This window comes from Ochotona curzoniae, unplaced genomic scaffold (genome assembly GCF_017591425.1).
Source record: "Ochotona curzoniae isolate NIBS_2020 unplaced genomic scaffold, NIBS_Ocur_1.0 contig_523, whole genome shotgun sequence".
Taxonomy (NCBI): Eukaryota; Metazoa; Chordata; class Mammalia; order Lagomorpha; family Ochotonidae; genus Ochotona; species Ochotona curzoniae.
In genome coordinates, this window is record NW_024466459.1 from 12,462,660 (window position 1) to 12,476,682 (window position 14,023).

Consider the following 14,023-nt stretch of genomic DNA (forward strand, 5'->3'; position numbering starts at 1 on the left):
CGACTTGGCCGTCAGTGGCTGGGCGGGAGGCCCGGAAATGCAGGGCTGGACTCGAGTGTCCCCAGCTCTGCTCTTGGCTTGGGGCTGGCACCAGGGGAGGCTCCTGATGTGGGCCTTTGCCCCGGGTGTGCTTTGGCAGCCCTGTGACCTGAGGCAGAGGTGAAGCCCTTGGCCCACGCACCCCACCTGGAGGAAATAGCAAACCTCTTACCTCAGAGGGTGGTGTGGAGGCTAATTAGTGCCTGTCGTGCACTTTGAAGATGGAAAAGGAGTCGGAGCAGTGGCCAACGCACCTCGCCTAGGTGTGCTTTAACTTCCTGCCCTGCGGGATCCTTCGGAACACAGCAGTCACCTGTGCCTGGGGCTCAGCCTGGCCGGGGGACCCACCGTCCAGGGACAGCACTCCTCTGTGATGCTGGGGACACAACGTCCGGAGTGGCTGTGGGCAAAGGGAGTCTGGGAGGAGCCGTGTGGGCCTGTGCACTTGGAGTCCACTCAGAAACTGCCTTTATTTCCTGTAACTCAGTGTGGTCTGCTGACGCCTTGGGAGAGTCTTGTGCCTGCTGAGGTCTGGCTGCGGGCGCGTCCTGCTCGCAGGACTCAGCAGAAGCCCCTGGAAGGGCCACAAGGCCTGGGGGAAGGACCTTGGTGAGTCACAGGCCTCACCCTGCTAAGTGGGACCTGCTCTGAGCTGCTGGCCAGTGTCCCCTGTTCTCCCTGGCACATGTCCTTTGCTGTAGGTGACCTGAGGCCTCTCACAGCCCATACTCCTGCCCCTTCCTGTCTCCGTGTGTTTAGTGTGTTCCCAAGGCTCCGGCCCACCTCAGCAGGTACCCTGGCTGTGCCTTGTGCCGTGCACCTGACTGTTGTACTTGGTTCCAAGGCTGCTGTCTAGGTCAGGACACACATGTCCCAGCCTGCCTGTATTCCACATGTTCCTCCTCAGCCCTGCATACAGGGACTGCTGCTCCTGCTCTCCAGGCCTGCCTGTGTGGAACTGGCTCTCAGATGTGTCTTCTGCTGTCAGATACTCGTCCCTGCCCTCTTTGCTGCCATCTCTGCCCTGTCTCTGTCCTCATGCTGCAGTGCCGTCCTGTCCTCTATTGGCACTTGGGCCTTCTCTGCCGCTTGCTGCACCACCATAGCTGCTCCTAAATCTGGCCCCTTCTTCAGGGCCGTGAGTGCCACATGGGCAGAGCCAGTGTGTGCAGTGAGGGGCTCTGTCTCTGAATGGGGGCTCTGCTTTGCCTGTGTGCCTTGTGAGGGATCTCAATTGTGCTCAATTTTGGCCTCCAGGCTTGTTCTGTTGTGTCAGTGTTGCTCAGGCTGCCTCAAGGCCCTTCTGCATCCTGTACCCCTCCATGTGTCCCCAGAGATGTTGGCATGGCTCTGGCATTCTCTCCCTCATGGAGCTGCTGCTCAGTGAGCCTGGACAGTCACGTAGGCCAGCTCCTACCTGGTGCAGGGACAGTGCCAGGCTTGTGTCTCCAATCTCAGGTAGACTAGCTGCTTCTCAGTGCCCATCTTGCACATTAGGGTCCCTGCCTGCCGCCCCGTGTGGTGAGGCTCTCCTGTTGCCTTGGGCCCGTGGGCTGTGGGCCAGGGAGTTCCACGTGTTCTTTTAGTCCAGCTTGTCCCCAGGTTCTCTGGGGCAAGGGTTGTGTGTCTTCATTTTTCATTTGCCACTAAGGCAGGTGGGTGGGAGAGATGTCATCAGTGCTTCTTGGCATTTGTTGACTTTTTTGACAAATGGTAATTTTTACCTGAGGATTATTAGAAATTGAAATAAGTGTAGCCTGGCACAGAAGCCTAGTAGCTGAAGTCCTCACCTTGCATCCACTGGGATCCCATAGGGCACCAATTCATGTCCTGGCTGCTCCACTTCCCATCCAGCTCCCTGCCTGTGGCCTGGGAAAGCAGTGGAGGACGGCCCAAAGCCTTGGGACCCTGAACCTGTGTGGGATACCTGAAGGAGGCTACTGGCTGCTGGCTTCAGATCAGCTCAGCTCCAGCTGTCGCAGCTACTTGGGAGGTGAACCAGCTGATGAAAGATCTTTCTGTCTTTCCTTCTCTCTCTGTATATTTGCTTTTCCAATAAAAAAACAAATCTCTTTAAAAAATCGGAAGAAGTGGTGCTGGCAGCCGTGTTTGCAAGGGCCTGGAAGTTGTCCTGCCTTGGGACTGTTAACCCACTCGCTGACATGCCTCTCCCGTTTTCTGCATCCTGTTCCCCGTTAGTGGACTTTCTGGCTGGCTCATGGAGAGCGCTGTGGAGGTAGTGTGTTGATTTCTCTCAGCACTTTAATCTGTCACAAACTGTCTCAGGGTTTCTGGGTTCACTTTGGTGCCAGCTGGTCCTAGTGCAGCTGGTCCCTTCGTCACAGCAGCACATTTTCTGCCTGTAGAAATTCCCTTTCTGAATCTCAACTGAACTTGAACTGTGGTCACGCAACAAGGTGGAGGAATCCACCATGGGGAGTTTGGGTAGGGGTGGGGGGAATCCCAGTGCCTATAAAACTGTGTCACATAATGCAATGTAATCAATTAAAAAAAAAAAAAGAAAAAGAAATTCCCTTTTTTCTGAGGAGAGAAAGCAGGTGGTTGAGTCTTGCTGGCCTGGAGCAAGAGGCGCCAACTTCACCTTCAGGCCCCTCCCCACTTCTGCCTCTTGTTGGGACCGTCAGGTGCTCCTTCCTTTAATGTTGGCTAGCAAATGCCCAAGGCTCCAGCTGCGTTGTGGTAACAGGGTCTGGACAGAGGGACAGAGGACCCCTGGTGGGCTTCCTCAGGCCCTCTGAAGCAGAGTCCGGTCTGGAGTTGGCTCTTGGTGTTCTGGGTCATGTCCAGGAGTGGCCATGGGTGCCGAGCCTGTTGTGAGGGTCCGTGCCAGGAATCTGAGCCTGGAACGGAGTTGCTTCCTGTTCCTGCACTTGGTCTGTGTGGTTGACATCTTTATGTACTTGTGCCTTCCCAGGAGACAGAGACGTGGTGCTGCGTGGTGCCTCAGGGCGACCCAATGCAGAGCAAGTGTGGTCTTGGCAGCTGGCTGCTGTGTGGGCCACTGGCCATGAACTCCCAGGGAAAAGGTGGTGTGAGCCACGCCTGGATTCATGGGGTGTGGGGGCCTTTCTCCTGGGGCTGGAGGTGGAGCTGCTTTTCTTGGCCTCAATGTGGCAGTGCCTTGAGGGAGCCCAAACCAGCACCTCCTGCTTGGCAGCAGGTGGATTGCTGCCCAGGAGCTTGGAGCCTGTGATTGATGTGCTGGGAGAACATGCCCCGGGGAGGGAAGCCGGTTTGCACAGTGCAGAAAAGCAGGCTTGGGTGGGTAGCAGTGGGAAGGTGCGGTGGCTTCGCATGATTACTGAGAAACTCATTTTGTTTGTGCCTCAAACTGTGCTAGTTTCTAGAACAACAAAAGCAGCTGACGGCTACTTCCTCTGGTCGCTGAGGGTGTTACTGCTTCTGTGCAGCGTGCTCTTCCACAGGCGTTTGGGTTCCTGTCTGTGCTTTCTGAAACAGAGGGCACACTCACACTCCCTCTGTCCTGTGGGCACACTCACATTCCCTCTGTCCTGTGGGCACACTCACACTCATACTCCCTCTGTCCTGTGGGGCACACTCACATTCCCTCTGTCCTGTGGGCACACTCACACTCCCTCTGTCCTGTGGGCACACTCACACTCCCTCTGTCCTGTGGGGCACACTCACACTCCCTCTGTCCTGTGGGCACACTCACACTCCCTCTGTCCTGTGGGCACACTCACACTCCCTCTGTCCTGTGGGGCACACTCACACTCCCTCTGTCCTGTGGGCACACTCACACTCACATTCCCTCTGCCCTGTGGGCACACTCACACTCACATTCCCTCTGCCCTGTGGGCACACTCACACTCAAACTCCCTCTGTCCTGTGGGGCACACTCACACTCCCTCTGTCCTGTGGGCACACTCACATTCCCTCTGTCCTGTGGGGCACACTCACACTCACACTCACATTCCCTCTGTTCTGTGGGCGCACTCACACTCACACTCCCTCTGTTCTGTGGGCGCACTCACACACTCACATTCCCTCTGTCCTGTGGGCACATTCACATTCCCTCTGTCCTGTGGGGCACATTCACACTCACACTCCCTCTGTCCTGTGGGGCACACTCACACTCACACTCCCTCTGTCCTGTGGGGCACATTCACACTCACACTCCCTCTGTTCTGTGGCTGCACTCACACTCACACTCCCTCTGCTCTGTGGGTGCACTCACACTCCCTCTGTCCTGTGGGGCACATTCACACTCACACTCCCTCTGTCCTGTGGGCACACTCACACTCCCTCTGACTTGTGCCCTCAGGTGGTTCCCACCCCGCTCTTGCTCAGACTCATCAGACTGCACCTGCTGTCTCATGGGAACGAGGCCTCACTTGTTGTTGGGGCAAAGCCCCACAAAGGGGAGCAGCGATTCCTGGGTGAATTTGGTTGCTCCTTGCTTCTCCTCCCCCTTCCCTGTATGTCCACTAGTGGGAGAAGAAGGACAGAGGTTGTGTTTCTGCTTTTTCTGCCTTCGTGGGGACGTGGCTGGCAACAGGCCTTGGTCTTTGTGTGGGGGGACACAGGTGCTAGGCTGAGTTTCCCAGTGAGGAGACCTTTGCTTGCTTGCCCCATGGGCATGATTCTTGGTTTTTAATATGTATTTGTTTGAAAGGCAGAATGTTAGAGAGACAGAGAAGAGTTCTTCCGAGTGGTTGTGATGGCCAGGGCTGGGCTAGGCCCAAGCTGGGGGGTAGGTGCTTCACCTGGGTTTGCTGTGTGGTTAGCAGGGGCCCAAGTGCTTGGCTCAGCTTCCCGCTGCCTCCTCCAGCGTTAGCAGGGAGCAGCCAGGACTGGAGGCGTCACAGGCAGTGGCTTTACCCTCTGCACAGTGCTGGCTCTGGTAGTTTATGAACACTTCTCACCATGTGTGTTCCATGGTCTCTAATGTAGCATACTGCTGTGCTGTGTTTTATCAGGAGTTGGACAAGTAACAAATACCAGTATGATCAAGCATCTTTGTATTCAGGTGGTGATTGAGTCAGGAGCACGGCTGCCCACCCAGTGCTCACTCCTGTCCACTGCTGCCCTGGGTGTTGCTGGGCTCCGCCGGCAGCTGCCTGGGCAGTGTTGTTAGCTCCCATCTCCTGTGTGGCTGGCCCTGCCCCACTACCTGGGTAGTGTTTATACAGCTAGGGTCCTGCTTGCTGCTGCTGAAACGGTGGTGCCCTTGCCTGCAGAGTAGATCTGTCCCAGTCCTTGCGTGAGCTGCTGGAATCTGTGGGTCCCACAGGGCAGGACCTGGTGAGTGGCTCCTGCCTGCCCCTTGGTGCTGGGGTCTCAGCTGGGAAGATGTCCTAATAGGCTGCCATGAAGTGTCCTGAGAGAGCCAGGAGAGCCAGAGAGATTGTTTATCTGCTGGTTCACCCCCAAGTCACCCCAGCAGCAGGGGATGGTCCAGGCTGAAGCCAGGAGCCCAGTGCTACGTGCAGGTCCCCTTGTGGGTGGCAGGGCCCTGAGGACGTGGCCCACCCTCTGCTGCCTCTCCAGGTGTGCCAGCAGGAAGCTGAGATTTGAGCTGTGTGCTCTGAGACAGGAGGCAGGGATCCTGAGCAGCAGCTGAAGCTGTACATCGCAAGGTTGGCATCCTAATGTGGGAAGGCTCGTGCGTCTCCAGTGTGGCAGCAGGGGCTGGGTCAGCACCCAGCACCCTCCAGGGACTGCTCTGCTCTGTGTCTGGTGCAGGGCACTGACAGGCTCAGCATGAAGTCCGTTTCCTGGCTGCCTGTGTGGAAGAGTTGCTTCAAGGCTTCTGAGTTGAGTTGAGGGGAAGGGAAGGGTGTGCTGTGAGGAGCAGAGCTTGTGCCGAAGGACTTGGGCTGGTGTTCAGCAGGCTCTGGGGCACAGGGAGGACTGGCGGTGACCAGGCTGCTCTGGGTGGTGGAGGTGTGCCGCCTGCCCCAGTGCCCCGTACGTCCTGGGCTGCTGCTCCTGGCTGAGTGCTGTGTGCTGGCCTCCTCAGTCAGTGTCTCCTTGGCCAGGTCCTTCTCACTGGGCACGGGGCTGAGGCTCAGGCGGCGTGTCCTTGTCGATGAAGGGGCATGTGTGCACTAGGCCTCAGTGCAGAAGGTTGGGTTTCAGGTTGAGGGCTCAGGCGGACCAGGGCCGGCTGCTCCTGGGATCTGAGGACCATTCCACCACTTGGTGCTGTGCCTGAGGCCTGCAGGGAGGGTCCAGAGCCCTTGGTTCTTGTCCCAGTTTCTTGTATCTGCAGAGAACCCTAAAACCCTACCGAGAGTCCTAAGTGTCCCTGTCCTGACGCTGCACACGCTTTGGGAGTGGCCGAGGTGAGGAGGGAGTCTGCATCGCAGCGTTGAGCTGCGCCTTGTCGTCAGGGCCCTGTTTTAGACTCTTTTGGAAGTTTCCTGTGGTTTTCTTCATCTACTCATCTGTTCTTTTGTTATTAGTTCCTGAACTATTAGAATGGAAATTCTGAAAGTGGCAAGGAATGCCTCCATGGTGTATGTTTTAAACTTGTGAATGTATTTGCAACATTTTAAGCTGATTTGTTTTTTCCAGGCACAGATATTTAAACACGGAAAACGTGAAGACTGTTTACCCTATGGTAAGGCTCATTTTAAAAATTTGTGAAAGTTCAGCTTAATGCAGCACTTGTGTATTTTAAGGGTGCAGAGTGATATTTAGCACATGGCACAGGGTAAGCCAGTCTTCCCGTTTGTCTAACAAGAGGCCTTCTAAGAGGCTGGGGAAAGGTCCCCCAGCATAGTCGGGGGAAGGGCAGGATCCTGGGGCCTGGGGCACTGCGGGTGACCCTAAGTGCGGTGGGGGGCGGGGAGGGCAGCTCCCTGGGGCCTGCAGGTGACCCTCAGTGCAGTCGGTGGGGAGGGCAGCACCCTGGGGCCTGCAGGCACCATGGGTAACTGGCTTGCAGTGATGAGGGGCACTGCCCAGGGCTGCTGGTGCCATACACCAGGGCCATCTTAGTGGAAAGTATCTGTGAGGGAGGTGCCACAGCTGACCAGTCTGCATTTGCTTCTTGTGTCTTTCGTCAGACTCCCAGGTCACTGGAAGCAGATAACTTCGCTGAGGGCTGTGCAGGAGGCCCTGGGGTTCTTGGGCACAGTGGATGTGTCCTGTGTTGCTGCTGGCTTCCTGGGCCACGTTAAGCTCTGAGCTGCAGGCTCCATTCCAACTTCCTTCCTCTTCTCCCTTAGGCGCTTGCTTTCAATCATGGGCCTCTTACCTCAAACCCACCTCTGACGTCCAACCATGAGCACCCAGCCAGCCCCCGTGGCAGCTCCACCCCTGCCTTGGGACACGTTGTTGGTCTCAGCTCCCTCCTTGAGGCCTCTCTGCCCCGAGTGGCCTCTGTGGTGCAGGGACCAGCAGAGGCTCCCCCCTTCAAGCTATGCTGGGTTTAAAGCTCTGCCCTGTGCTCAGCCTCTCATCCTGCAACACGGAATGCCCTCAGGGACCCTGTGTGCGCTGTGAGCTCTTTCTTGCCTTAGTCCTGCCTGGGTGCCCGTGCTCTGCCAGGGAGGGGGCTGAGTTGGATTCCAGCTACTCTTGATAAATGTATGGGGGAGTGAGGAGCCTGGTGATAGGAATGAAGGGTCCCCTGTGAGGTTAGGCTGTCAGATGCACTGGGTCCCCATGGAATCATGTGATGTTGGGGTTGTAGGCCCCACAGATGGCTAGTGGGGAGGCCCCTGTGAGACCCTTCCGCCATCCTGAGTCCAGCTCTGTTCACAGCCTGCACCGTGCTCGCGTGCCTGGACAGCTGCAGACTCTCCGAGAGCAACCAGACCCTGCTGCGCAAGCTCGGGGTGAAGCTGGTGCAGCGTCTGGGCCTGACCTTGCTGAAGCCGAAGGTGGCGGCGTGGAGGTGGGTGGAGGGGCGTGAGGGAGCCTCTGTTGGGGTGTCTGGGGTGTCTGCTTCCCAGGCGGCCCAGGCGGCCCAGATGCCGACTAGCAAAAGCTGCTTCTACTTTCAGTTAATTCAAGGCGTTTCCAGTTTCGAGAGGAACGTTTACTTCTGTCTGTTTTCTGATCTTCCGGCTAGAATGCTCGAAACTGGAATGATGGAAGGAAACACTGTCCAATCTGTGTTGCCCTGTACATTTAGTGTGGTCATGAATTTTTAAAACTGTTGTTTATTTACTTATGAAAGATTATCCATCTGCCATTTCACTCCCCAAATGGCTACAACAGGGCTGGGCCAGGCCAAAGCCAGGAGCCAGGATCTCCATGTTGTTCCCACGTGGTGGGTGTTCAGGCACGTGGGTCTTCCAGGGCATGTTGACAAGAGGTTGGATCAGAAGCTGGCACTCGGGACGGGGGAAGCTGGTGTGACAAGCTGTGGCATAGCTTTCTGCACCACACTGGGCCCTGTCCTGGGAGTTGGCTTCTGTTGCTTGTCCGTGCTCACCCCGGGAGGACAGGTGGCCCAGGTGGCCTCTGTGGGCCTTGCTGTGCACGGCGCTGATCACACCCACATTTCATGGAGGGGAAGCCGAGGTGTTCGGGACCCATGCTCTGGGCCTCACGGTGTGTTCAGGGTGGGAACTAGGGCTGTGGTGTGGGGCAGCTCTGGTCTGGGAGGGATGGGGGACTGTGCGGGTGCTGGGAACAGAGGGTTCTGGGAAGGGGGAGGCACATCTGCTTTGTCTCCCAGACTGCTCACTGGCTCCTTATTCCGTGTCTGCTCTTGTGGCTCACAGCTCTGTTGCAGACCACACCCCCACTGACGTTGCTGGGGTCACAGGTCCCTTGAGAAATCAGGGACCCTCCACCGTTGATTCATGACTGAGATAGGTTACTGTTTAGGCTCCACGTTGCAGCGGCTGACCTGAGAGTGTTCCGTCTGCAGGTATCAGCGAGGCTGCCGGTCTCTGGCTGCTAACCTGCAGCTGCGCACTGAGGGTCAGAGTGAGCAGAAGCCACAGGTGGAGACGTCTGACAGTGAGGAAGACTATGATGTCCCCGAGGGCATGGAGAGTGTGATAGGTATGTGGGTCCATTGGCTTGGTGCCCCTGTTCCTGCACTTGCTTTTCAGTGCCAGTACCCCTGGACTGCCAGAGTGCTGTGCCCAGGGCTGCCGACTGGTCCTCCTGCTCCCGAGGGCTGGACCCGTCCATACCCATGGACACTTTCCTCTGAGCATGTCTTGTCTCCGTCTGTCATTCCCCCAACCCCACTGCCTGCCCTCCAGCCAAGCTGCCTTCCTGCACACTTGCCTGAAGGCATTTGACTGCTTACCTAAGCGTCTCAGGCCACAGAAACCTCACAGGAAATGAAGTTGGGCCTTGTCAGACGGTCCTAGAGCCATCTCAAACTCCACGAGCCTGCTTCACCTGCTGGAGGCCATGTTTCTGTTGCCCTTGTTGGAGCTGCTGTGTTGTCATTCAAGGCTGTCTGTCCATCTCTTCCTGTGCTGCCTGACTAACTCTATACCAGTGTCCACTCCCTGCATCTGCTTGTGTCCAGTTGTGCTGTGCCTGTACAAGGACTCCCTGGAAACCCCTCCCTGTGGCTGCTGCTTAGCATCAAGTGGCTTCTAGCAGGCAGTTCCCCGGTCCCCTCACCCTGCCTCAGACACCCTGGCCCTCCCAGCCTCCCCGTGGCCTCCAGCAGACAGTTCCCTGGTCCCCTCAGCCTGCCTCAGACACCCTGGCCCTCCCGGCCTCCCCGTGGCCTCCAGCAGGCAGTTCCCCAGTCCTCTCAGCCTGCCTCAGACACCCTGGCCCTCCCAGCCTCCCCGTGGCCTCCAGCAGACAGTTCCCTGGTCCCCTCAGCCTGCCTCAGACACCCTGGCCCTCCCGGCCTCCCTGTGCCTTATTGGTGGTTTGACAGGGTTGTCTAAGTAACAGTGGCAAAATGGGCTTTAAGTGAAGAATTAAGACCGCTATGAAGGAAGTGGTCTTATAATTAAAGTGTGTTTTTTTAGTGTTTGCTTACTTTCATCTACAAAAGAGGCAGAGTGGCACGCAGGCACAGAAAGAGAGAATGAGTGAATCTTCTCCGTCCATTGGTTTACTTTGAATGTCTGCAGCAGCGAGGGCTAAGGCAGGGCAAAGCCAAGAGCCAGGGCCTCCCCTGAGTCATGTGGGAGTCAGGGTCTCAAGCACCAGGCACCACCTACTGCCTTCCAGGATGTGTTATGAGGAAGCAGGAATAGAGGTGGGATACTTGGGAATTCACTGATGCTCCAGTGAGGGGTGGGGCAGCTTAGCAGTATCACAGGGCCTGCCCTGCTGTGGTGGACCCCTACCAGGGCCCGGCACGCAGTGGTGGATCCCTACCAGGATCTGTCTCGCAGTGGTGGATCCCTACCAGGCCTTCCCGGCAGTGGGGATCCCTACCAGGGCCTCCCCCGCAGTGGTGGATCCCTACCAGGTCCTCCCTGCAGTGGTGGATCCCTATCAGGCCTTCCCCGCAGTGGGGATCCCTACCAGGTCCTCCCTGCAGTGGGGATCCCTACCAGGCCTTCCCCGCAGTGGTGGATTCCTACCAGGCCTTCCCGGCAGTGGGGATCCCTACCAGGGCCTCCCCCGCAGTGGGGATCCCTACCAGGCCTTCCTGGCAGTGGGGATCCCTACCAGGTCCTCCTTGCAGTGGTGGATCCCTACCAGGGCCTCCCTGCAGTGGGGATCCCTACCAGGTCCTCCTTGCAGTGGTGGATCCCTACCAGGTCCTCCCTGCAGTGGTGGATCCCTACCAGGCCTTCCCGGCAGTGGGGATCCCTACCAGGCCTTCCCCGCAGTGGTGGATCCCTACCAGGGCCTGCCCCACAGTGGTGGGATCTCTGCCAGAGTGTACCTTTGAGTAAAGCTCAGGGTGGATTTCCTCCAAGCTGGGAGTGTAGGGCAGTCTAGGATGGAGCTGGTTCTTGCTTATCCTCCTCTTGTTCCCACAGAGCAGCTGCTGGTTGGGCTGAAGGACAAAGACACCATTGTGCGGTGGTCTGCAGCTAAAGGGTAGGTGTCTGCTTTCCTGGGGTTTGGGATCTCCTAGTACATGCCTGATTTAAGGGTAGGTGCCTTATTTGAGCTTCGAGACCTCAGAGTTGTCTTACAGATAAAATATGCCCCCCCATTTTAACTTTATTTTACTTTTAATATTGTTTACATAGTTGAAAGTGATGCACACCCATGTGGGTCTCTGATTATGGTGGGGAGAGTCAAAATATGGAAGAAAGTGGGTGGGACAAATTTTTCCATTTTTCTCCTGTATTTGCTGGATGGAAGGGCAGGGGGCCACTCCTTATTATCAGACTGTGTCAGCACCAGGGGATGGCAGACAGTCCTTTGGTGACACTACAGAAACCCCAATGTGGGAAAGAGTGTTCCCAGGGTGTTACTTGTAGGTCTTTTTGCGGTTTTGATAGAAATGAGACATCATTAGCTTTATTGCACCGGGACTGAGAACATCTTCCAAGGTCTGTTGGCTGACCAAGTCTACTTGAGTGCATCCGCAGACCCAGGAACATGAAACAAGGTTTGGCAAGGAGAATTGTCCAACCTGTTCTGTTTTAATCCTTTGAGGGGGCACTCAGCATGTTTTGCTGGCCTAGAAGAGTTGGCTGTCATGTTCCCGTGTGCATCTGGACACGTTGTCCACTACACAGGCATCAGTAATTGAGGAAGCCTAGTTCCGACATATGCACTCCGAGGTCGGACCATATATCTGGAGATCTTCCCTGTGGCTGGGATCTGAGTACAGTGGTCTAATAGGAGAGTACCCCAAGAAACCTCATCTGGGGTGACCTCAGAGTTGACTTTTGTGTTCAGTCTGTCATCTGCACCAGCCAGTGACATATACTGATGGATGCATCCTCCAGCCCCATCTCTCACGTAAATTGATGGGTGTTGCAGGCTGGCCTAGCCCAGCCCTCCACAGGTCTGGACCTGCCCCCAGATCAGGGCCACACATGTGCCTCCAGGTGCTGCTGCCTTGACCAGCCTGGCCTGGTGGAGCCGTAACCCAGCAGGGGAGTGTCCACATTCTCCAACCGGGACTGCTCCCAGCCCCAGACCTTCTGCCTGCCAGGGGGTGCAGTGATTCAACCTGACACCTTTGCACCCATGCCTGCACTTGTCAGCTGGTGTTGCAGCCTGGCCTGGCCAGGCCACACCCATTCTGGTGCTTGTTTAGCGGTTTAGCCCAGCCTGGCCCTCCCTCAGTCCTAGCTCTCGCACTCACTAGTGGAAGGAGCAGTCCAGCAACAGTCTCTGAAGTTCCCCAGCCATGGCCTGCTCCGGCCCCACATCTTGTACGTGCCAGTGGGTACTGTGGCCCAGCCTGTGATGGCCCACCCCCAGTCTTGGCATTTGTCAGCAGTTGCTACAGCCTGGCTTATCCTGGCCTGGCCCAGCACTCAGTGTGTACTAGCAGGTGTTGTGGTCCAACCTGGCCTGACCTGCGCCCCATTCTGGCTCTTGCTTGTGCCAGCATGTACTGTGGACTGGCCCAGCCTGGCCTGACCTGCACCTAAGCCTGGATCTCTTGCTTATCAGTGAGGGCTGGAGTCTAGCAGGGGAGTTCTTCAACCCCAGCTTTATAGATTTTTAAAGGTGTAATGACTATCTTATAACTCATTTTTTGAGGGGGGGGTTGTTTTTTTTAATTTTGAAAAACCACAAAGCAGGAAATACCTGAAATACATTAAAAAAAATCCAGCTGTCACATCACCTCTGTGATGTCGTGTTTTTGCTAATGCCATGTGACAATAAAAAGATAACCACAATTTTTATATAACTATTTCTGTTAAAATTCTGATCTCAACTTAGCTATTGTTAGTTTACAAATAAAAAGGTAGATATCATAAATTAGGGTAAGCAAAACATGCAAATCTAAAGAAGCTATATCTGAATTCCTAGATTAGCGTTAAAACCAGTCACCGCAACAAATACCTCCTCAGCGTCCCTTGTGTGTGGAGGGGAAGCGGCGCTGAGCAGCGGTGCCATAGCCGTAAGGCGGGGACGCACCTTTGGCAGCTGCAGCGGCTTCTGTATGGAATGCTCCCCTTTTCTGGGGCAACTTGAAAAAACCAAGTCAATTCGAATTACGTAGCTGTAAGACATCAAAATGTGTTGTATAACTCACTTTTATTGTTCTTCATCAAGGTGATCAATGTGGTGAATTCTGGGCTCCCATGGGTGTGATGTTAAGATGAGAGGTGAGACCAGGGCCAGGTGGGATGACGCTGCCTGCCCTGTGGGCTCTCCTGGGTACCCGTGCTCCAGTGAATTCTGTCTGTGACCCTCACAAAGAGGGTGGAAGGGTTGCAGAACACCAGTGGGTTTGTATTTGTGTTAGCAGTGGACGGTGTCGTGCCCATTGTCATGTCACAGATCACGGAGAAAGGGCAGAGCTTGCTCCCCTCTCGCCCCGCCAACCCGCCAAGGCTGTCGTTGGTGTTTGGCTGGTGAGCCAGGCCTTTCCCCCATGGAGCCTGCCACACAGCTTAGTGGTGGGCAGCTAGCTAGTTTGAAGGGTTCACATGGGTGCCTGGAGCATTCTCCTGGCCTGACAGGTGTGCTGACAGGTGACCGCGGGCACCTGCATGCCTTGGGCTCACTTGTCCCTGTGCAGCCACCTTGCTTCAGGCATGGAGGACTCCTCACTCCCTCCGCTTATTTAACCTGACATTCCCACGTAGCTGATGAGGGTTGCCGAGCAGTGTCCGAGGTTTGCCTCGGGTCGCGTCCCCATCTCTGTTCTCTGGAGGAAAAGATTTGTTTGGGACAGCTCAGGTGGGCACCTTTCCTGGTGGGCTGAGGTCCTGACCAGCTGCTGCTGGTTTTTGCAGAATTGGTCGGATGGCTGGAAGGCTTCCTAGAGAGCTGGCAGATGATGTGGTGGGATCCGTGCTGGATTGTTTCAGGTACGTGAGTGGGGCCTGGGGACACGCGCTCGGAGCAGCCCCACTGGTGAGGCTGTGGCTTTGCTTTCTTAGGTCCTTTTCATCCTGTCAGAACC

General features: G+C 56.0%; 1 protein-coding gene across 4 annotated transcripts in view; it reads left to right on the forward strand.

Moving 5' to 3' along the window:
• The window catches only part of TBCD (tubulin folding cofactor D), a 133,487-nt gene that overhangs the window by 29,859 nt on the left and 89,605 nt on the right, over positions 1-14,023 (forward strand). For all 4 annotated transcript variants that reach the window (XM_040989881.1, XM_040989883.1, XM_040989882.1 and 1 more), the window contains 5 exons: positions 6,601-6,646; positions 7,795-7,927; positions 8,912-9,048; positions 10,959-11,019; positions 13,854-13,928. In XM_040989881.1, coding sequence (XP_040845815.1) covers positions 6,601-6,646; positions 7,795-7,927; positions 8,912-9,048; positions 10,959-11,019; positions 13,854-13,928 — 452 coding nt within the window. The remainder of the gene's footprint in view (positions 1-6,600; positions 6,647-7,794; positions 7,928-8,911; positions 9,049-10,958; positions 11,020-13,853; positions 13,929-14,023) is intronic.